Source organism: Amphiprion ocellaris, chromosome 20 (assembly GCF_022539595.1).
Source record: "Amphiprion ocellaris isolate individual 3 ecotype Okinawa chromosome 20, ASM2253959v1, whole genome shotgun sequence".
NCBI lineage: Eukaryota > Metazoa > Chordata > Actinopteri > Pomacentridae > Amphiprion > Amphiprion ocellaris.
The window spans coordinates 3,665,663-3,688,941 of record NC_072785.1 but is presented as its reverse complement, the minus strand read 5'-3'; the positions used below and the strand labels follow the sequence as shown (position 1 = coordinate 3,688,941).

Sequence of the window (23,279 nt, the reverse complement as noted above, 5' to 3'; positions counted from 1 at the left end):
CAAATTTGACCTGTGTGAGTTAAACTGTAATTAAACTGTAATAAATAAATAACTTAAAAAGTATTGCATATAAAGTCCATGAAATATTGCACAGCATGGAACTGCTCAGGTCAGAGAGTGTGGGTGCAATTTTAGTTCAGTTCAGTTCAAATCAATTCAATTCAATTCATATAGGACCAACTACGATTCAAATTGTCTCAAGATGCTTTACTGAACCCATATGTCTGAATCCTCAGAACAAGCTGTAAGGCGACAGTGGCAAGAAAAAACTCGGGCAGCTGGAAGCAGTGGACTGGAGGAAGGTCAGCAGCAGCATCCCACAGTGGACATGATGGAGACTAGGCCAGTTGGTGGGAGAACAACCACAGATCTGAAGCATCCAGAACGTCCTCTCCAAGGACACTCGCAGAAGGACACAGTCAGTGCAATGAGTCTGTGGATGCAGCCATAGTCAGTGGTGCATTGTTTTATTTAGCAGACTGATGGTAGAAGGTCTTGATGAACTTGACAGTGCTGCAGTATCTCCTGCCAGAGGACAGGAGGGTAAACAGGTGATGACAGGGGTGAGGTAAATCACTGATGATGTTGGGGGACTTTGACAAGCAGCATTTTTGGGCTTGGTCCTCAACAGGTAGTGGCCCCTATAGTTCTCATCAGTCAGTTCAATCAGCTGACCTCACCACTCTCCTCAGGGCCTTTCTATCTGAGGCATTACAGTTCTTATACCAGAAAGAGGTAAAAACACTCCACAGAGAGTGGTGAGGATTGATGGACTCAAGGACACATCAACTGCTGTAAGAAGTGCAGGTGCTGGTGAGCCCTTTTGATAGGAGAGTAAATGTGAAGGGATCAGGTTAGGTTTCAGTCACATCAACCCGAGGAACTTAGTGTTCTGTACAAACTCCTCAGCAGTGCCACAGATGTAGATCGAGGTTTTCTCCTGAAGTCAGTTAATGACTCCTTGGTATTTTTCAACATTCGTGATTGTTATTACTGCACCAGTCTGCAATAAGTATCACCTCCTCCTCTCTATTTGCCCTCTCCTTACTGTTCCTGAGACCCACCACTGTTGTGTCATCTGCATATTCTATGATGTGGTTTTTAGTAAACTTTACCTAACAGTCGTGTGACATCAGTGTCTATAGCAAGAGTCTCAAAACACATCCTTGTGGAGAACCAATGCTCAGTGAAGCTGTGGCTGATGTGTTTTTTTTTAGTACCTGTAGAAACTGAGGCCCATCTATGAGGAAATACAATATCATGTTGCACAGAGCACTCAGGCCCAGTCTTCCCAGTTTGTTAACCAGATACTAGGAGGTTATTGCATTGAATGCCACACTAAAATCAATAAACAGCATTTCTACAAGTGCATTCTTGTTCACAAGGTGTTCCAGGCTCAGATGGGGTGCAGTGGATATGATGTCAGTGGAACGATTTGGGATGTAGGCAAAATGAAGTGGGTCAAATGAAGGGCGAAGGACAGATGTAAGATCATCTTTGACTTGTTTTTCAAAGTGTTTCATTATCGTGGGGGTAAGTGCTATTGGACAGTCATGGATGGTCACTGACACTAATCTGCTTTTAAACTGATAGATTGATCAATCACAGTCAATTTCGAATCACCAGTTAATGTGGCATGCAAGTCTGTGGACAGTGGGAGGAAACTGATAGACCTGGCTAAAACCCACACAGGTACCAGGAGAACATACAAACAGAAAAGATCCAGTCAGCCAGCAGGTTAAAATCCAGAACCTTTCTGGAGGGAGCTAACAGTACTAATCACAGCACTGCTGCACTAATCACCACTGATGAAAACAATCCTTAACTGCAGCTTTAAACTGTAATTTCCTTAGCAGAATGCAGCAGCACATTAAGAATACATATTATACATGTTATGTGGATACAGTGAATTCTGCAATACTTGTACACCCCATAAAAATGTAGTGGAGACTGTTATCTTATATTTTACAAGCATTATATACTAGATCATGCCATATCATGCAGTGGAATGAATAAAAAACTAATTAAACATTGTAACATTATCCCTAATAAGATGATACAGTTGACAAACGGTGCAATCAATGCCAAGCTAATTTTTCTTGTAGTCCTTAAAATGACCACTAGGGGGCACTGAACAACTGACTACAGATGTGAGCAAGACAGTGACACTCTTCTAGTCAAACTTTTAAAAGAGACAGTAGAGTTTTCTGCACCTCGACTTAAGGCACTGTATGACAACGAGAGGATTATTTATATGATGATATTATGTTCCTCCTCCTTTTTACTGTTACAACAACTCATCTTTATATTTTATTTCTGTGATTCACTAAATCTATACACACACACTATATACAGTATATACAGCAATCAGGAACATCATGACCGCTGATAGGTGAATGAATAACACTGATTATGTCTTCATTATGACACCTGTTAGTTGGTTGGATATATCAGGCAGCAAGTGAACATTTTGTCCTCATTGTTGATGTTAGAAGCAGGAATAATGGGCAAGTGTAAGGATTTGAGCAGGTTTGACAAAGACCAAACTGTAATGGCTAGACAACTGGGTCAGAACATCTCCAGAACTGCAGTTCTTGTAGGGTGTTCCTGGTCTGCAGTGGTCAGTATGTATCAGGAGTGGTCCAAGGAAGGAACAGTGGTGAACCAGTGACAGGGTGATGGGCAGCCAAGACTCACTGATGCACATAGGGTGTAGGTTGACCCATGTGATACAATCCATCAGACCAGCTACTGTTGCTCAAATTCCTAAAGAAGTGACCAGGTCCATGTGCGTTGCTTCTCTAGGGAACACATGGTACCAGGATGCACTATGGGAAGAATGCAAACCGGCTGAGGTAGTGTGATGCTTTTGGCAATGTTGTGCTGGGAAACTTTGGGTCCTCCATCCATGTGGATGTTACTTTGACATGAACCACCTACCTAAGCATTGTTGCAGACCATTTCCATGCTTCCATGGAAACAGTATTCCCTGATGCCTGTGGCCTCTTTCAGCAGGATAATGCTCCGTACCACAAAGACAAAATGGTACAGGAATGGTTTGAGGAGCACAAAAATAAGATTGAGGTGTTGACTTGGCCTCCAAATTCCACAGCTCTCAATCCAGCATCTGTGTGATGTGCTGGACAAACAAGTCAGATCCATGGATGCTCAAATCGCAACTTCCAGGACTTAAAGGATCTGCTGGTAACATCTTGGTGCCAGACACCACAGTGTAAAAACACCTTATGTATATATATATATATATAAAACACACACACACACACACACACACACACACACACACACACACACACACACATATATATATATATTTAGAGAGAGAGAGAGAGAGAGAGAGAGAGAACTGTGCAGCAGAATAATGTGTGTTTTGGATGTGTTATTGCAGTGCTAGTGTGTTGTGTAAACCCATGAATAAAGATATACATATAAAAAACAAGCAATAAAAACAAAACAACCACTCAAAAACCATCGCAATTTATTCAGTCAGTCAAGATAACAAGATACAGATGCTTCATCAGTAGCCAACATTCACCTGATTTGCTCAAAGCATTGACATTTTTGATCACACAATTTCAAAAAGCATCAAAATAATGATTTTTTTTACACAAGCGTTTGTCTACATTGTACACAGTTTATGCACAAATAATGAGATCAAATCTCTCCCCACAGTAAAATGATAAAGACACAAGTTTGACTACTTTAAGGTGTGAGCAGTAACTCTTGTTTCTGTACTGATGAAGAGAGTAAATGAGATCTGCACTGAAGCTGTCTGACACATCTACTGTAAATGAATATTGGTTCAAATATGCAGCAAGGCTATGATTGGGATGCTGTACTAATCTATCTAGAATCTATTACAGCCTCCTGTTGAAAAATCAACAAGACAAATGCCCTTCAGCATTTACTTTATGATATCACACTGCTGTTTCCAAACCCAGAGCCTTTTTAAACACTCTCTGTGCATCGTCAGCAAGTTCATTGAGGAAAAAACTCAGGGTTCTGTAGGTTGCAGTAAAAGAGAGACTCATTGCTGCTGGGATTCCAAGCACTGGAATGAATCTGGACCCTTCTTCTGCTGCCATTAAAAAAAGAGTGCTTGACATGTGGGATATTGCCTTCAGTAGCACATCTTCATCTAATATTTGCAAAGCCAAAGGTGATCTGATGACAACAAGCAGATCCTCATATGGTACACCTGTGGTTCCAGCAAGTCTCTGCAGTGACGACTTATCAAGGCCAAATCCAAGTAGATAGTCTGCGATAACATTTACCATCATGGCTAGATCAACAGTAGTAGAAAGCACAGGAACTGGAACACCTGCTACTATTGCAGACAAACCAGCAAAGTATTTTATTTGGGCCTGAAAAGCTTCTTTCTTCTTCTTGATGATCTCACGGTTGATGTTGGGCATGGCAAACAGTAGAACATTCTTCTTGTGGTCAGGAAGTTCTCTCTCTAAGGTCTCATGGAGGCGAGAGAAATCATACAGGTGGAGCTCAAAGCTGGACACCAGGAAGACCTGTGGAGCCTCAATACCCAGTTTTAGAAGACCTGTGATGAAGAAGAGGGAAACAGCTTGATACAGAGTTTAATTTATTATCATGGAAATGAAACAACAGCTTTCACACAACTTCTAATGAGGGACAAAGCAGATAATAGGATTTAAACTTTGGAATTCAGACGAAAACAGCTACATAAAGGTGATTAAAATGTTGAAATGTATTAATAGCATGAACTTCCCTCGGGACATCTTAGAGAATTGCTTTCAAAGCATATAGTTACTCTGGATGGCATTACATTGGCCTCCAGTACTACTGTGAGGAACCTCGGTGTTATCTTTGACCAGGACATGTCCTTTAACTCGCACATAAAACAAATCTGTAGGACTTCCTTTTTCCACCTGAGAAATATTGTGAAAATCAGGAACATCCTGTCTCAGAGTGATGCAGAAAAACTAGTCCATGCATTTGTTACTTCTAGGCTTGACTACTGTAATTCCTTATTATCAGGTTGTCCCAATAGCTCTCTGAAACATCTACAGCTGATCCAAAACGCTGCAGCCAGAGTACTGACGGGAGTTAGCAAGAGAGATCATATTTCTCCTATATTGGTTTCTCTTCATTGGCTCCCTGTTAAATCTAGAATAGAATTCAAAATCCTTCTTCTGACATATAAAGCTCTTAACAACCAATCTCCATCATATCTTAAAGACCTGATAGTACCATATTACCCTAGCAGAACTCTTCGCTCTCAGACTGCAGGCTTACTTGTTGTTCCTAGAATCTCTAAAAGTAGAATGGGAGGCAGAGCCTTCAGTTATCAGGCACCTCTCCTGTGGAACCAGCTCCCAGTTTGGGTTCTGGAGGCGGACACCCTCTCTATTTTTAAGACCAGGCTTAAAACCTTCCTTTTCGACAAAGCTTATAGTTAGGGCTGACTGGGTGACCCTGACGGGGTGAGCTGGTGTTTTCATTTGCACAACTGACTTCCCCTCTTGACGTCCTTTAGTTTGCCCCTAGTTATGCTGCTATAGGCCTAGGCTGCTGGGGAACCTCTCTGGATGCACTGAGCCCTTCTCTAACTACCTATGTATTTACTATATAAACCATTATTGCATTACATTCACTCTGTTTCTTTCTGTGTCCTTTCTCCGAGTGTCCCTGGTCCCAGAGCTGGATGCTGGATGCTTCAGATGTGTGGCTGTGTTTTATGGTCCTTGTGTCCCACCCCCCCACCTCTCTATCTCTACCCCTCTATCTGTATCCCTCTATCTCTACCTCTACCCCTCTATCTCTACCTCTCTACCTCTTCTGTCCCTCTCAACCCGCCCGGCCAGCAGGCAGATGGGTCCCCCCACATTAGAGCAGGGTTCTGCTCGAGGTTTTTTTCCCTGTTAAAAGGGTGTTTTCCTGCCACTGTCGCCTTTTGGCTTGCTCTGGGGGTCAGGCATATGGGTTCTGTAAAGCGTCTCGAGACAATTTGACTGTAATTGGCGCTATATAAATAAAATTGAATTGAATTGAAATTGATTAAAAAAAGTATCTATCTATCTATCTATCTATCTATCTATCTATCTATCTATCTATCTATCTATCTATCTATCTATCTATCTATCTATCTATCTATCTATCTATCTATCTATCTATCTATCTATAACAATAATAATAATAATAATAATAATAATAATAATAATAATAATAATAATAACAACAATAATAACTTACCTTGAATGCAGTCTTCTCTTATATATTTAAGAGTCTTCTCTGCATTGAAGGAGGTCTTCTTACTTCTTTCCTCATCCTGGATGTTATGGTCAATCTTTGAGCGAACAAAGTAGAACTTTTTCTCCATCTTCTGAATCTCCCGAGCCAATTTCACATCATTTTCTCTGAAGCGATCAGCTGAGATGATGATGAAGAAGTCAAACTTCTCAAATCCAACATGCTCCAGGTACTTATCAGCTGGAAAGTTGGTGGTGCCAATTCCAGGAAGATCCCAAAAGATAACATTAGGATATTTTGGATGGAGGTATGGAGTGACCTCCATGGTGGTTTCTACACAACCAGTGGAAGCAGCTTTCTTGTCCTCATCATCTATGCCCCGAACAGCATTAACAAAGATGGATTTACCAGAGCCACATTCTCCTTTGACGGCAATATTTAGTGGAATATTATCTTGCTTTTCTAAATATTCTTGAATCTTTGCAGCTGCTGCAGCAGGATCATTGTTCATCAGAGCTTGTTGACATTCTTTAATTTCTTCTGGATATGAATCAAATGGATCATCCATGTTGATCCTTGAATAGAAAGAAAGTGTACAATTTAGTGCATGATGATCTTGGCATACAGAATATGACATACGCTTAGAGGAAACATTATGATATAGAATCATATATGATATTAACGATACATCACATATACAATAAGACTTTACATTTAAATTTTCTTCTTGTTTTCAGCGTGAAGCTGGTTTGTGTTTTTTCAGAGAAAATTCAAAGAGATCAAACTTTGAATGATAACAGCCACTCACTCAGATTTCCTCCAGAAACTGGACCCTGGAGTAGAAACACCGCTGTCCCAAGTTACACTTTTTTAGATTTAATTTATGTCCAAGCCATGACTAGCACAGAAGTCCAACAACAAAATACTACTTCAGTTCAGATCAGACAGGCCGTTCCTCCTAATCACCCTCCTCCAGGTTTCTCTATCATTGCCCACATGAGCATTGACCATGACTTTGCACTTATGAGGGCATATTTTGTGATATATCGGCAGAAAGTTGGAGCAGAATGACTCAGTGTCTCACCTACTTTTATGGAATGCAGTTTTCATATCAAATAAATAAATGTTTGTACAACATACAATTATTTTTATTACATTCATAATGATTTATAATTTTTATCTCATGGTGGCAAATGTATTTATTTCAGGGGACTTTTATTTCCTGATTTCTAATTCTAATATTCTAATCAGGTCCTTATTTATGTCACACATTCAGCTCAAAACCATAATTCCATAATTTGATGTAAATCCCACATAGAGGTAAACGTCATAAGTTAGAAGGTCCTGGGTTTGTTTCTCTTTGCTGGAGCTCTGAAAGACATGCTGAGGTTAATTGGTGATTCTAAATTGTCTGTAGGTGTGAATATGAGTGTGTTTGGTTGTCTGTCTCTATGTGTAGCCCTGTGATAGACTGTTACCTGTCCAGGATGAACCCTGCCTTCACCCTAAGTAACCTACTGAGGATAAAGTCATGGATGGACAATGGATAATCATAATGAAAGTATAATTTTGCTCACTGTTGGCTTCTTGATGTGTTTGTTCACAAGCAGCAGATCAGCAGATAGACATGATCTTGTTACACTAAGTTAACATTACACCACAAAACACAGTTACTGCATAGTGTGTGTTCTCTCAGTAAGATGTATGAAGTACAATCTACTGTTAAGATCAACCTTCTTTGGTTGTTTGTAGTGTAGACTGGCGGCTGTTTTGAGCAGGTCTTGTTCATTTTGTTACAGATGACTGGTGTCAAGCACATCAGTTAGGAGAAAAAATAAAGATGTGTCTCTCTTACTATCCTCCAGTCAGTGTTGAACAGCTCCAAACCCTCCTCATGTTTGGTTACAATAATTTAACACAAGATGTCACTGCCAATGCTGATGTTTAATTTATTTTTCTGAAATTCTTCAAGCATCATCTCGCTGTTTCCAGACACATTTAGTATCAGTGTTGCTGTGAAACCACAAGTCTTCCAAAAGGAGAGTCTCTCTCTTGAAATTCTGTATTGAGGGGTCTTGATCTCCTGTCAAAACGACTGAGTCACCTGCTACGATTACAAAACAAGAAACTAGATCTTCAGTACAAAAAGTTTTCAACAAAGGAAATGAAACTGGAAGTGGAGAAATTAGAGAATGAGAAGAAGGTGATGCCATGACTTCATTTTTCTCCAGTCATGATTAAACAGCTAACCAGAGTACATTGTTCTTTTCATCCAAGGAAAGACAGGAGATAAGATAAAATGAAGTTTTCCAAATGGAAGGAAAAAAGTCTCATCTTTGTTTGTTTGTTTTGTTGTTGTATTGTTAAGCAATAAATTGTTGTGTGATGGCTTCTCTGATGGTTCTGCCAGTTGACTGAATTGAGGTGATGGATCTACAACATCAGGGGTTTGTGGGTTAACAGGAGAGATTCTGTCCCCATGATGGTCCATGCAGACATGTACATCTTACCTTGATCAATCCAAAAGCCATCTCTATTCTGACCCTGGTTTTGATAAGAACCACATTGAAGTGATTTTGTGGCCCTGCATCAGGGTCAGGATAGGGAACCATCAGAAAGGCTGGCAGACGTTCCTCCTGTTACCCAGCAACAATCCAATAAACAGTCTTCAAGATGAAAAGGAATATTGCCTTGATCAGTATCACAAAAACAGTTTGAAAAACATTAAAATAGGTTTATCTTCTATACGTTGCTCAAACTTGTGGTGCAGAGCAGAAAATCCAGGAGTCATGGACAGATCCAGGACACTTTGCCTTAACACTGGTGACCATGCAATTGTAGCGGAAAGTGTAGAAATGATAGAAGCTACACTTTATGATTAAAATTGCACTCGTTAGTTTAGGGGCACCATCCTCAGCTTGCCTGAGGAAATTATCAATTTAAGGTAAGTCTCAAAGAGACCTTGATTACAATGAAGTTGATCAGTCTCATTCTGAAAGTCATAAACTCTGATTTCATTGACCTCCAGTTCCCAAAACAAAGAAATACACGGTAGAATCGATGATAATTATATACAAACATTTATTAACTAATACTATAAATAAACAATAAACAGCAACAGACAGTGAATAAATTAATGAATAAATGCAAATAAGCTAGTGAACTCTGATCGTCACTGGAAGAAGTTGGTAGAAAAAGTGATGAATTTGGAATTTGGAATTGGAAAACCAATGGTAATTTGTAAATTCACCCGTTTAGCAGAAGGAAAGTGATCCTTGTGTAGCCTTTGTAGTAGTGAGAGGGAGGCCTCTGCAGGATGTGGAGCTGTGATGATCTGCTGGTTGAGTTGGTTCAGGAACGCAGCAACAAGAAGACACTTTGGCAGGTTTGCATTGCAAAAGTCTGCCAAAGTAAAAAACACTAAGAGTCAAAGCTCATAGCTATCAAGAAAATATTCGCGCTGTTCTTAATTCTTAAATCCAGTTGCATTCTTCTAAGTCAGTTTTCTAAGATCCTTTGTTACATAAGTTACTTTGTTACACAAGCCCAGTTACAAGCCCAAGTTGAATTTTCCTAAAAGCCCAAGTTACATTCTTCAAAAAGCCAAAACAAAAACTCTGAAAAAGCCCCAAGAAAGTCAAAAACTAAACTAAACTAAAAGTAAACCAAAAAAACTAAGTTGCATTCCAGTGACTTTCCTCTATATAGAAAGCTTTGGAGCCAAATTCAAATCAGCATCTAACCAATCATGGATGTGTTCCTCCTAAGGGGTGGTGTTAGCTTCACTGTCCAGGAGAAGTCAGAGGCCAAATACCTTTAAAACTTACTCTTAGTTCATTTCTTAAATGTGGAATTCCAATTGTTCCATATTTATGGTTATCACAGATCTGAAATAACACTGAATAAATGATTAAAATGACACCAAACACAACATGTTTATCTCATATAGTTCCTGAGATAATAATAAAAGGTGTAAACATAAGAATAAACTTATAAATTGTAGACTTCAGGCTACATGAAGGTAAACTTATAACATGGTTAAACATAAAAGCATATATATTCACTAACGATAAGAAAAAGAAGATATAGGGAGAATATATGCTTAGAGTGAAAAGTCTCTCTGTGTCTTTTATGGCTGTGGTCTGTAACAGAAAGAGAGAGGAGGAGGTGTTTGTGTATCGTGTGTTTGCATCTTCCACAAACACTTCAGATTCCATGTGTTCTTCTTCCATCCTGGTCCTGATCAACCTGGTATCAGAAACTGAGTCCAGATCATCATTCTGATGATGGTGCATTTCTTTGATGCTCTGATTTAAACTGTTCTATTCATTGCTTAGTAGAAAGTTCTGTGTGTTAGTTAGGGAGATCATAAGGTCAGAATGCCAATCCTGCAGAGGTGTGGTTTTCCTCACAGTTGACACTTTATGACCTTGATCAGATTCTAGTGGAGGTAGGAGGCATCCTGTTGTCTCCAAAAGTGCCGTGAGTGGTCCTTTATTCGTAAACATCCAATCAGCAGATGTTCCATTTGGAGGTGAATTTTGAGTTAGCTGTCTCCTGAAATGGTGTCTTACCAAATTTACAGCTTTGGGAGAGGGTCTTTGGATCTTTGTGTGGTGCTCTGGAATGTTCTGCTCCTTAGTACACCATACAATAATGGTCACAAGTCAACTGCAGAAGAATTTGTGGTCATCAAGCTCTTTCTGCAAATCCTTGGTGTCCATGTACCAGAATGACCAAACTGTCATGGACTTGGATTTTAACTTGAGTTTGGTTGGTGTTACTGATTCGTTCCTGTGTTTTCTACCTCTGTGTTTCTGTCTGAATGTTTTGTCCATAGGCTCACTCTGCCACTCTGATAGCCTTATTTAAGTTGGTTCCTCCTGAGGGCAGCTGTGTCTTTGCTTTCAACAAGGCTTGGACTTCAGAGGTCATCCAAAGTTTCTGATTTGGCTGGACTGGAATGTTCAGAGTGACAGAAATCATCTGTGTATTTATGTATGTGACCTGATACAACCTCAGCATGATGTCCAACATCTCTGATCTGATGTTTGGTGGCAGCCTCATGACACTCAGACCAGTCAGTCCAGTTGAAGCAGTCCTGCAGTACCAGCATGGCTCCCTCTGGCCAGATCCTCACCTGCTTTGAGGTGGGCTTTGTTCTGGAGAGCAGAGGTCTATATTCTGGTATTAACATGAACTGAAATGGGATCAGATGAGTCAAGATGGGGGCATTAAACTGCTTTGAATGTTTCTTTGATGTTAGTGTAGGCCTGATCTAATGTATTGGGTCCCCTTGTAGTAAAAACTACATGTTGGAAAAAATGAGGCAGAACTTGCTTCGTTTGCCTCTTTAAAGTCCCCAGAAACACTGAATACCATCTCAGGATATGTGGTTTGCACATTTATGACACTCTAAGTTCTGATGCCATGTTACCCACTTGACAACTCAACTTGGTAAATAATGTTCTGCTGGAAACTTGAGGAACAGAAGAGTCTATTATGTGGTGCAGTAGCATAAACATAATGTCTGTTTAAAAACTAATACATTGTAACATTCCTTCTAATAAGATGATGATAATATGATCATTTTAAACATTCCAATCAGTATCTAGCTTGGTTCTGTTGTAGTTCCTAACTATGGCCACTGGGGGGCAGTGAACCTTCATCACACCTGTCTACAGATGTGAACAAGACACAATAACACTGTTAAAGTACTGAAAGAAACAATGGTGTTATCAGCACTTCCTCTTACGGCGCTGCATGATGATGTACTCAATGTTTATGATGAAGAAAGATATGATCAACACAGACATGATTATTTATTATATATATTGTACTGTATCTCTAAATGTTATAGAAAAGATTTTTTTAAATGACAAAACAACCAGTTCCATCATAATTTATTTAATCAGAACAGATAACAAGATACAGATGCTTCATCAGTAGCCATCATTCACCTGATTTGCTCAAAGTGTTGACATTATTGATCACACAATTTCAAAAAGCATTGAAACAAAAAAATCTGCAGTTTTTCTACATTGTATAAAGTTTATATATGAATGAGATTATATTTCCCCCCATAATAAAATGATAAAGAGGCTAATTAAATGTGTTATACTGAGAGCAGTAACTCTATTTGTTCTGGACCAATGGAGTAAATGAGACCTGCACTGAAGCCGTCTGACACATCAACTGTAAATGAATACTGGTTCCAATATGCAACAAGATTATGATAAAGATGTTATATTTATATATTTAGAACCTGATGCTGCCTCCTTCAGAGGAATCAAGAAGCCACATGCCCTTCAGCATTTACTTTATAATATCACACTGCCGTGTCCAAACCCAGAGCCTTTTTAAACACTCTCTGTGCATCGTCAGCAAGTTCATTGAGGAAAAAACTCAGGGTTCTGTAGGTTACAGTAAAAGAGAGACTCATTGCTACTGGGATTCCAAACAGTGGAATGAATCTGGATCCTTCTTCTACTGTCATTAAAAGATGTGTGTTTGACATCTTAGCCATCAAGTTAAGGAGGAAATCTACAGTTATTTTGTTTAAAGCCACTGGTGATTTGATGACAGCAATCAGATCCTCATATGGTACATCTGTGCTGTCAGCAAGTCTCTGCAGTGATGACTTATCAAGGCCAAACCCACGTAGATAACCTTCAATGACAGTAACCATCATTCTTAGATCAACATTAGCAGAAAGCCCAGGGACTGGAACACCTGCTACTAGTGCAGACAGAGTAGCATAGTATTTTATTTTAGCCTGAAAAGCTTCTTTCTTCTTGATGATGATCTCACGGTTGATGGTGGGCATGGCAAACAGTAGAACATTCTTCTTGTGGTCAGGAAGTTCTCTCTCTAAGGTCTCATGGAGGAGAGAGAAATCATACAGGTGGAGCTCAAAGCTGGACACCAGGAAGACCTGTGGAGCCTCAATACCCAGTTTTTGAAGACCTGTGATGAAGAAGGGAGGAAATAACATGATACAGAGTTGAATTTATCATTACAGAAATTAAACAATGGCTTTCACACAACTTCTAATGAGGGACGAAGTAGATAATAGGATTTAAACTTTGGAATTCAGGTGAAAACAGCTCTATGTAAAAGTGCTGAAATTTTAAATGTTTAATTGTTTTAATGTTGCAATTTTTATGTCTCATTTTGTGATACAAAAGAAGAATCCTAAAAAGACACTTACCTTGAATGCAGTCTTCTCTTATACGTGTCAGAGTCTTCTCTGCATCAAAGTTCTTCTTACTTCTTTTCTCATCCTGGATGTTATGGTCAATCTTTGAGCGAACAAAGTAGAACTTTTTCTCCATCTTCTGAATCTCCTAAGCCAGTTTCACATCATTTTCTCTGAAGCGATCAGCTGAGATGATGATGAAGAAGTCAAACTTCTCAAATCCAACATGCTCCAGGTACTTATCAGCTGGAAAGTTGGTGGTGCCAATTCCAGGAAGATCCCAAAAGATAACATTAGGATATTTTGGATGGAGGTATGGAGGGACCTCCATGGTGGTTTCTACACAACCAGTGGGAGCAGCTCTGTCATCCTCATCATCTATGCCCCGAACAGCATTAACAAAGGTGGATTTACCAGAGCCAGTTTCTCCTGTGACAGCAATTTTTAGTGGAATATTCTTTTGCTTTTCTAAATATTCTTGAATCTTTGCAGCTGCTGCAGCAGGATCATTGTTCATCAGAGCTTGTTGACATTCTTTAATTTCTTGTGGATATGAATCAAATGGATCATCCATGTTGGTCCTTGAATAGACAGAAAAAATGTACAACTTAGTGCACAATGATCTTGGCATACAGAATGTGTTTAGACATGTAGTATATGCTTAAAACATTATAATTTTAAATCATATGTTTCATGGATGAATAAGACGACCAAATGCAGACACTAGCAAGTGTTAAATTAACAAAAAATGAACTTTGATGAAAGTGAAAGCAAAACAAAGAACTACAGTGCACTTAAAAGCTTGGGGAGCAGGCAAGGATAAATCAAAAATCCAAAAGATAATAAAATCATGGAACAAACTGAAGCAAGAAATGAAGGAACAAGAGACACAGAAATCAAAAGTACAAACCAAACACAGGAGAACTGGTAAAACTCACAAAGCTGAGCAGGTGGTCTTCTGGGAGGGAGTCCAAACTGGGCGACGAACAGGAGAAAATCTCAAGGAAAACAGCTGGACTACAAGATAAACTGGCAAAGAACATGAGGAAAAGGGTGAGTACATATACAGTGGGGGAGGAGAGACTATCACACACAACTAGAGCCTATCAGGGCAGAGCAGGAGATCACACAGGAGGGAAAGCAAACACTGAGAAGTTTTTTTTTTTTTTTTTTTTTTAATTTTCATTTCAACAAAGCGTTACCTAATTATATTGCATCTTAGAAATTTGCATTTCGCTAAACATACATAAAACACAAAGAAGAAAAAAACAACACATAGAAATACAATAACATAAATAAATAAAAATAAGGGGTCTGCTAGGATGGGGTAATAAATTTGTATTTTTCTAAGATTCTTAATGTTTTTATCAATTTTTTATTCATTTGATTTGATTTTTCAATACTTTTTAGGTAATTTTGGAAATCTGTAGTTTCAAATACATAAAAGGAGGGTAATTTCTTTAGCCAAATCATCTTATGAATAAAGAATTTTGCTAGTATACAAATCAGATTAATAATATATATTTCATCAACAGAGAAATTAGGGTTGTTAAAGTAAAATAAAATATCTGTTTTTTTGAGTATGGTTTCTTTTTTAAGTATTCTTGAGATATATCTTTCTAAATGGAACCAAAAGGAAGTGGAGTGAAAACAATCAACAAATATATGCTCAACAGTTTCTCCTTCACAATCACAGAAAGTACACTGATTACTTATGTCTGGTATAAAAAGATATACATTTGCTTTGACAGGATAGTATCTGTGGATAATCTTATAAAGAAATTCTTTTATTTTATTTGTGAGTATATACCTATGAGGCATTAAAAAGACTGTGTTCCATTGTTTTTTATTCAGACATACTGAGCGATATTTACAAGTTGGAGTTGTGATATACTCTAGACCACTTCTAATAAAATTATTTGAGCATTTTTTTTCAACAAATCCATGCCATTTATGGAAATAGGGCTCTCCAAAGCAGGGAGTGCGGTAATCTGAATGTTACAAGCAAGAATTTTTATATTGTAAGGGATTGATCTGATCACTGTATGAAATTCTTGCCTGGAAACCTCAAAATGGTAAGTGTCTAGGAATGCCTCATAGTTATAAAACTCCAAAGACTGAGAAGTATAACGACACCCGAGACAGGGGCTGAGTACAACCACATGACAGGACATGCCAAAATAAAACAGGAAATAAATGAAACATGAACTAAAAGCATTCGCTGGATGTGACACTGACCTTAACAACATATCACATACATCAGAAGACAGCAGGAAAACGTTCTTGTTCTCTTTTTATCACACTGGTCTCATTTTTTATTCACTTGGATTTCCAACAGAAACTGAACCCTGGATCAGAAACACCACTGTTCCACTTTATATATTTAAATGGAGACCAAGAGAAGAATCTGTGCCTGTTTGGTTGAATTCAGACCTCTAGACAGACCAGTGTGATGATCGTAATGTGAGGGCAACAGATTTTCAGACACAGTGATACTCTGGGATGTTCAAGAGGAAGCTGCCAGTCCAGTGTTTCCTCTGTCACTTCCTGGATTCTACAGGAACAGAGGAGATTACAGCTCTGACCAACATTAAAACCTATTTATTGGTGACAATGGTAAATAACATTAGAGTTGATAATGTCCTGTAGTTTCAACAGGTTTTAGTCACTAGGCTCACATACTGACACTGTCTCCTTGAAATATGCTTGTTTCAGCCTGGTGTTGTGAAACTTAACATGCTCCATGGATGACAGTGTGAGGAATAAGTTTCCCTACCACAGTAGGATCATGAGGAAACTTTTTGCTACTTCACCGAACTGCTGGTCATTTTAGTTGTTCTGATGCCTTTAAAAGATCAAATTTATTTGTCACATCTCAGTATTTTAACTGGTGAGATCTTGGAACTATGTTCTGAAATTACAATCCAATGTTTGAACACAAATTATTGTGTCAACAATGAGAGTCACATTTACACCACCGATCAAAAGTTTTAGAACTCCCCAATTTTTCCATTTTTTTTAAATGAAATTCAAGTAGTTCAAGTCCAATGGACAGCATGAAATGGTACAAAGGTAAGTGGTGAACTGCCAGAGGTTAAAAAAAAGGTAAGGTCACCCAAAACTGAAAAATAATGTACATTTCAGAATTATACAAAAAGGCCTTTTTCAGGGAACAGAAATGGGTTAACAACTTAAAGCTGTTCTGCAGCAATGGAGGTTGATCAAGCCTTGAAAGTTGGTGCTACCAAATCCTACAGGTGTCCCAACTTTTCTAGATTCCTTCCAACCTCCTCTGTCTGCATAAAAGTAGTGTTGGAACACACCGTGGAACCCTCCAGAGCATTATTAGAACAGGAAGTACTGCAGAAAGTAGTGTGTTGCTAAAAAAAAAAATGGAGAGGAAAAGGCAATTAACAATAGAAGAGAGACAGACCATAATACCATGTCAAAATGTAGATCTTTCCTACAGAGAGGAAGAAAGTCAAGGTGTCAGTGAGTCCAGTTTTTTTCACCATCAAAAGGCTCAGAAACTGGAGGAAACTCTGACAGGAAGAAGTCTGGAAGAACCAAAGCCACAACAGAACCAGAAGACCAGTTTGTGAGAGTCAACAGCTTGGTGATAGGAGCTCACAGGACAACAGCTTCAATCAGCTTCATAGTGGTCGTAGGAAGAAGTCTCAGTTTAACTGTGGAGAGAAGACTTGGAGCTGCAGGTTTGACAGGTGGAGTTGCAGCAGAAAGCCGTTGCTAAGACGTCAGAATAAGATAAAGAGGCTTTCCTGGACCATGAAACACCACCAATGGACTACTGAAGACTGGAAGAAGTTATTATGGACTGATGTATCAAAATCTGAAATCTTTGATTCATCAGCAGGATTTTTGTAGCTGTCCAGTAGGAGAAAGGATGGTTCCTCAGTGTGGGACATCAACTGTCAAACATGGAGGAGGAAGTATGATGGTCTGGGGCTGTTCTGCTGGATCCAGGGTCGGTTCTTGTACAGAGTGAGAGGAACCCTGAACCTAAACAGCTACCACAGCATTCTGCAGCTCCATGCAGAACCCTCTGGTATGTTCTAGTTGGTCAGGAGTTCATCCTACAGCAGATAATGATCCAGAACATCAGTCCAAGCTCTGCCAGAACTACCTTAGGAACAAAGAACCAGATGGTGAGCTTGAAAACATGGAGTGGCCACACAGTCTCCAGACTTAAACCTCATGGAGATGGTTTGGATGAACTGGACAGAAGAGTGAAAGCAAAGAACCTACAAGAACCACACATTTATGGAAACTTCTGCTGCAAAGCTGGAAGAACTTTCTGAAGAATATTTGATTTCCATTGTGGAAAGAATGAGTGTGTTCAGCTGTTCTGCCAAAGGTGGTACTTTGATGAGTCAAAAGTTTAAAATACATTTTGGTTTCTATATTGATTATTTTTTTAAATTTCGTTTATTTGTTCTGTGCTTTCATTTCAGAGTACAATGAGGCATTAATGTTGAGATTTAGCATTTTTACTGCTAATAAATGCATTGTCTTTTTGCTACTAATGAATAATTTATCCTTTACTACTAGTAAGTATACTTTTATACACACTAACACTATTAAACATACTGCTGGCTTAATACTGATGTACACTTTGCATTATGTGCTAAATAAAAGAATTGTGCTGATTTGTGAATGAATGAGAGGGTCTCTAGCAGCTGTTCCACAGTGTGACTCCATAGAACAGCAACACAGATGAATGGTAGCAGGTCAGACAGAGGGCAAACCACATCTGCTTACACTCAAGACATACGAACATGCACTGCAGACACATATACACCCATGCACGGTCACACACACCTAATCAATACTCAAGGCCACTCTAAGACATAATAACATCATGTGAAGAACATAAAACTGATTTTTTTTTTTAAAAATTTATGTATGTATGTATCATGGAAAAATCCTCTTCCAAAATAAAAAAAACCAAATAAAAGAATCTTATATGTGCTGTGTGTTTATTTTACCAGTTCAGAAGCACTTCCACCCCAGGTCAAAAAAATGTTTATATATATATAAGAAATACATTATACAAATAAGTTAGAATATGATATTATATATAAACAAACCTTTCTACTGGTTAATTAATTACATAAGCACTTGAAAGCAGGGACCTCACAGCACAATCATACTCCCAAGTTATTGTAAGATCATATTGCACATTATTATATATAATGTTTTTTTATCTATTGTGTTTACAAACATCAAGACATCAAGAAGTCCCTAGTAAATGGAGACCACACCATAGCACATGTTTAAACAAGGAAAGTTTATTCATCAAAATCATCATCAAGTAAACATAAGATTGTTTTTTCACCCAAAAAAATACACGTTCATAGCACCACAACTGATATCAGGCAGAACTGTCCCATGATATTAAACACAAGCTGTAAACTCAACTCTGTAGAGTAAAACCATAATGGATCCATTCATTTCAAGTTATAGATTCAAGCTGCTCTTCATACTTTTGGCCACCAGATGCCACCAAAGAGGACTGTGTTGAGAAGCTTCCAGTAAAGAACCCTTTTTTCGATACAACCTTCAGTGCTTCAGAAAGCTTCATTTGGCCATCACTAGCTGCTGGTCTCCTGTCAGAGACACAGCTCATGTTAGAGAGAGAGAAGAGAGAGACTGGGAGAATGAGGGAGGCCTTATGTAGCTGAGCCAATGGGTCCAGGTGTGGCTCAGTCAACCAACAGCCCTCATCCAGCCTCTGCAAAAGACAGGGACACCTGGTGGACTGGTGGAGGGTCGTCACCATATTTCAGTAACTTCAAATGAATGCGTTTTTAGTCTAAATCAGGGGTGTCAAATTCATTCCAGTTCAGGGGCTACATACAGTCCAATGTTCAAGTGTGCCAGAACAGTAAAATCACAGCGTAATAACCTAAAAATAACAACTCCAATTTTTTTCTTTTGTTTTAGTGCATTTAGTTATCTGGAACTGCACAATATAGTATTTTACTTTATGATCAAACAACGTGTCAGGGTCTAATTTTAAATTTACAGTCATACAAATTTACAGTTTGCAGTTAATGTCTTCTTTGTAATTTTTGCACTTTGCAAAGTCATCCCGCGGACTGGACTGGACCTCCTGACGGGCGGGTTTTGTCCCATGGCCGGTACACCCCTGGTCTAAATGACTAGTTTGAATACATATCTTTTGTTGTTGTGCAGCATTATAGCTCCATCAAGTGGCAGAAAGCAGAAACACTGTAGGACGTCTATTCATTTTTCTGCTGACCTGATCGATCTGGCTTTTGTTCATAGACATATAATGATCATGGGGTTGTAATAACCAACAAACATGCGGCTGTAGTTTCTCAAACATTGAGGGTGTGCAGACGCTGAATAAAACGTCCGCTGACGCTGACTTGTTTGCATAAAAACAAGTTTATTACAAGAAGACCAGGATCAATCAGGCACCATGGATACCCGGGAGCATTCTCAGCCGATATGAACAACTCAGCTTGAATCACAGAGATAACTCACTTATATAGGTTCATGTATGGGAACATAGCATAACATATAGTTTCCATCAATGACAGGCCCCACTTCACTTCACTAATTTCCCAGGTGCAGGAGCCTCTTCAACATAAATGTTCTCAGAACTAAAATAGAAAAACATATATCTCATGCCAGACACTAGATATTACTGAAGAAGAAGAAACATGTGTTTCCTGTCAGATACTACATGGCACTATGCATTAAAGTCCTGCCTTATTAGTCTCTTTGGTCCAGACTCAATATCTCAGAACATTTGGATGAATTGCTATAAAATTTTGGAATTATGGTGGGTTCCTTTAACCTGCCATCCAGCACCATCATCAGATAAAATTAGATTTGACCAAGACGGTCTGGTCACCTGTAACTAAAATTTTAAAGAGAAATTATGTCAAATTTGGTTCAAGAGATTTTATGGAAACCACTTTGTCATCTTCACATTGTCTGTGTATCCATAAACAGCAATAAAGTTAGTCTTGGACATTTTATTGTGTTTATGTTTCTATGTTTTCATATTTTGCTACTTTTACCTGAGCATTTTAATAACTTCCACTGTTTGGATTTAAAACTACTTGAAAATGTATTGTGTGACATTAGTTTGTAGAGTGCAATATTATATGAAACAACATTAGCAGGATGCCTGTGACTGTAATCAAGTCTCAGAAAGCAAATGTAAAAATACAGAGGACTTGCTTGCTTCACATTATAATCAGCAACTCCTTCCTTTTGTGTTTTATCCCACTCTTTCATGTTTGCCTATCAAAGTACAGTTAACTAGCTAAAACTACTCAAACAGTAGATCAGTCATTTTGAAAGTCTCTAAATATACATAAAAGACTATTAATATAATTACAGGAAATGCAGTTCACATTTCATAGATAACTTGAACAAAGAGGAAGGATTTGTATGTTCAGGAATTAAATGTTAAAAAAAAGAAAGAAAAAGGGCAAAGTAAGCTGTATTTAGTGCCTATGCATTTCAAATCTAAACTGCTGACAGTTTAATGGAGTGATGAAATAAATGAAATTATTGTGAAAACAATAGCGTCTTCATTTCACAGTATGTAATCATTTTACATGATTAATTTACAGTAATTTAAAAAATAATGCAGGTATGCCTGTTAGGGTAGTCCAATATTTTCTGTGATTAAAAGAAAACAGCACTTTATTAGAGGGATGACAGTTACAATTCTGTAATTAATACTGTAATATCAATTACAGTATTTTATAATTACATCAAATTTATAGTAGAGGTACTGTAGATGGCAACGTTATTATACAGACTGTTTGTTTTTTGTTTGTTTTACCAGAATACCCTAAAGACCATCAACTCTTGTTTGCTTCTTTCTTCATTTTATCCAAGAAATTCCCTTTCAGGAAATCAGACTAATGGACAAGACAGAGGCAGAGTCTTGATTCAAAGTTAATGGGTGTAGAGGTGCTGAGTCATTGTTCTGCCATTTTGTGGCGACAAATGGAACTGAATGAGCATATTTCTCATCCAGTCATCATTTCAAAGCATCCATCCATCCATTATCTACACTGCTTAATCCTCATCAGGGTGATAGGGGGCTGGAGTCTATCCCAGCTGACTGAGGGTGAAGGCAGGAGACACCTGGACAGTCACAGTCTATCACAGGGCTACACATAGAGACAAACAATCACACTCACATTCACACCTACGGACAATTTAGAATCACCAGTTATTAACCTCAGCATGTTTCTGGACTGTGGGAGGAAGCTGGAGAACCTGGAGAAAACCCACACATGCAAATTAAAGTATCCAGCAGCGCATTACACTGTGTGGTATAACAGAATAAAATATAAAGATAGAAACAATCTGCTAAATAAAGTCCAGGTCCACCATCCCTACTGGGACGAGTTGAAGAGTTGGATGGCTCTGGGGACAAAGGACTTGAGTCTGTCTGTGGAGCATTTCAGCGACAGCAACCTGCCACTGAACGTGCTCCTCAGTCCGTCCAATGAGCTCTATAGGGGATGGTTGGGGTTCTCTATGATGCACAGCAGCTTGTTCAGAGAACATCGTTCAGCTACCGTGAGTCCAGCTCCCTCCCAGCTTGTTGAGTCTGTTCCTGTCCCTGGCCTTCACATTCCCACCCCAGCACAGCACAGTGTAGAAGAGTCCAGGGGGTCAACAGACTGGTAGAACAGGTTGCGGAGTTTGCTGTAGATGTTGAAGGACCTCAGCATGTGTAGTAGCTACAGTCCACTCTGGTCCTTCTTGTACAGTGCATTCATGATTACAGACCAGTCCAGTTTGTCATCCAGGTACCTGTAAGTGTGGACCATCTCTACGTCCAAACCCTCCATGGTGACTGGGAGTGGCGATGGAAGTCCACCACTATCTCCTTGGTTTTGGTGGAGGTGGTTCAGCCTGCACCTGCCAACATTTATTTTCCAGTTTCTGTAATTCTTATAATCATTCATTGTGTGGACAGGAGGGGAGCCTGATAGGTAGAGAGAATAAACTGTAGCTACAGTACCTCAAGTCTGATCTCTGCAACAGCTGGTGCTGTGTTTGTTTTCTTAATAATATTTTTGGAAAACATATGTTGACAAAAGGTATTACTGTGTAACAGCGATGTTCATGCCTTAAAAGATAAGCTATGCACAGGAGAAGCCAAGAGGTGATTCACAGTGGCCATGGCGCCCAGAGACCAAAAACTGGCCAAGTGATCGGAAACAAGTGATACAAACTGCTGAACAATGCAAGACTGTCCCAGGACCTGCAGTCAGAAGAAACAACATGTAACTCTAAAGGCTGGATGGACATGATGTCATGTCTCAGCTACGGGTCTGACCTCTGTAACAGAGATGATGGTCCTTTATCTCCTTTAATGTATATCCTTTAATGATATACATTAAAGGGGGTATTTTTTGCAATAGCTCTGAAAAAGAAACATTAAAGTGATTTTTAAAAATCTGAAAACAAGATGATTAGTAAATATATGACTGAAGCATGAACATATGTGTGTGTGAGTTGTTGCTTTGTTTTTTGAGGTACATACAATACATAAAAAAAACACATATTTTCAATTTAAAATCTAATGTAAAAAGTGTTGCTGTAACAAGCAAATCCTTCAGCCTTCTCGTTTTTAGTTGTATAAACATAAGTTGCTTTTTTTCCTTCTGTTTATGAATATTTATTTACATGTTTTAGTTGTATATATTAAAAATGACTGACATCGACCAAAGTGAAAGTTGAAAGAAAATGCAGGAGTTACAAAAATAAGAGTGGACACTGCACATTTTTAGATTTGGCTTTGCAAATTAAA

The 23,279-nt window shown here is 38.7% G+C and overlaps 2 protein-coding genes across 2 annotated transcripts; both read right to left on the bottom strand.

Annotated features, from left to right (window-relative positions):
* Window positions 1–3,479: 3,479 nt before the first annotated feature.
* LOC111580458 (interferon-inducible GTPase 5-like) lies at window positions 3,480–7,189 on the bottom strand. The gene is made up of 3 exons (XM_023288206.3): window positions 7,052–7,189; window positions 6,247–6,818; window positions 3,480–4,573 (listed from the first exon to the last, which is right to left on the bottom strand). The coding sequence occupies exons 2-3, from the start codon at window positions 6,809–6,811 to the stop codon at window positions 3,936–3,938; spliced, it is 1,203 nt and encodes a 400-aa protein (XP_023143974.1). The 5' UTR covers window positions 6,812–6,818; window positions 7,052–7,189; the 3' UTR covers window positions 3,480–3,935.
* A 4,840-nt stretch (window positions 7,190–12,029) lies between these two features.
* LOC111580459 (interferon-inducible GTPase 5-like) lies at window positions 12,030–14,689 on the bottom strand. Its single transcript, XM_055006093.1, is given in 3 exon segments — window positions 12,030–13,209; window positions 13,454–14,022; window positions 14,352–14,689. Coding segments are annotated over 2 exon segments (1,200 nt in total). The 5' UTR covers window positions 14,016–14,022; window positions 14,352–14,689; the 3' UTR covers window positions 12,030–12,571.
* Between the last annotated feature and the right edge of the window lie 8,590 nt (window positions 14,690–23,279).

Bases quoted from the DNA above. Each gene is read 5' to 3' on its own strand.
- LOC111580458 (XM_023288206.3), bottom strand. From the start codon at position 6,811: ATGGATGATCCATTTGATTCATATCCAGAAGAAATTAAAGAATGTCAA. The intron at 4,574-6,246 runs GTAAGTTATTAT...TCTTCATCACAG, and splicing joins AAGAGAAGACTGCATTCAAG to GTCTTCTAAAACTGGGTATT.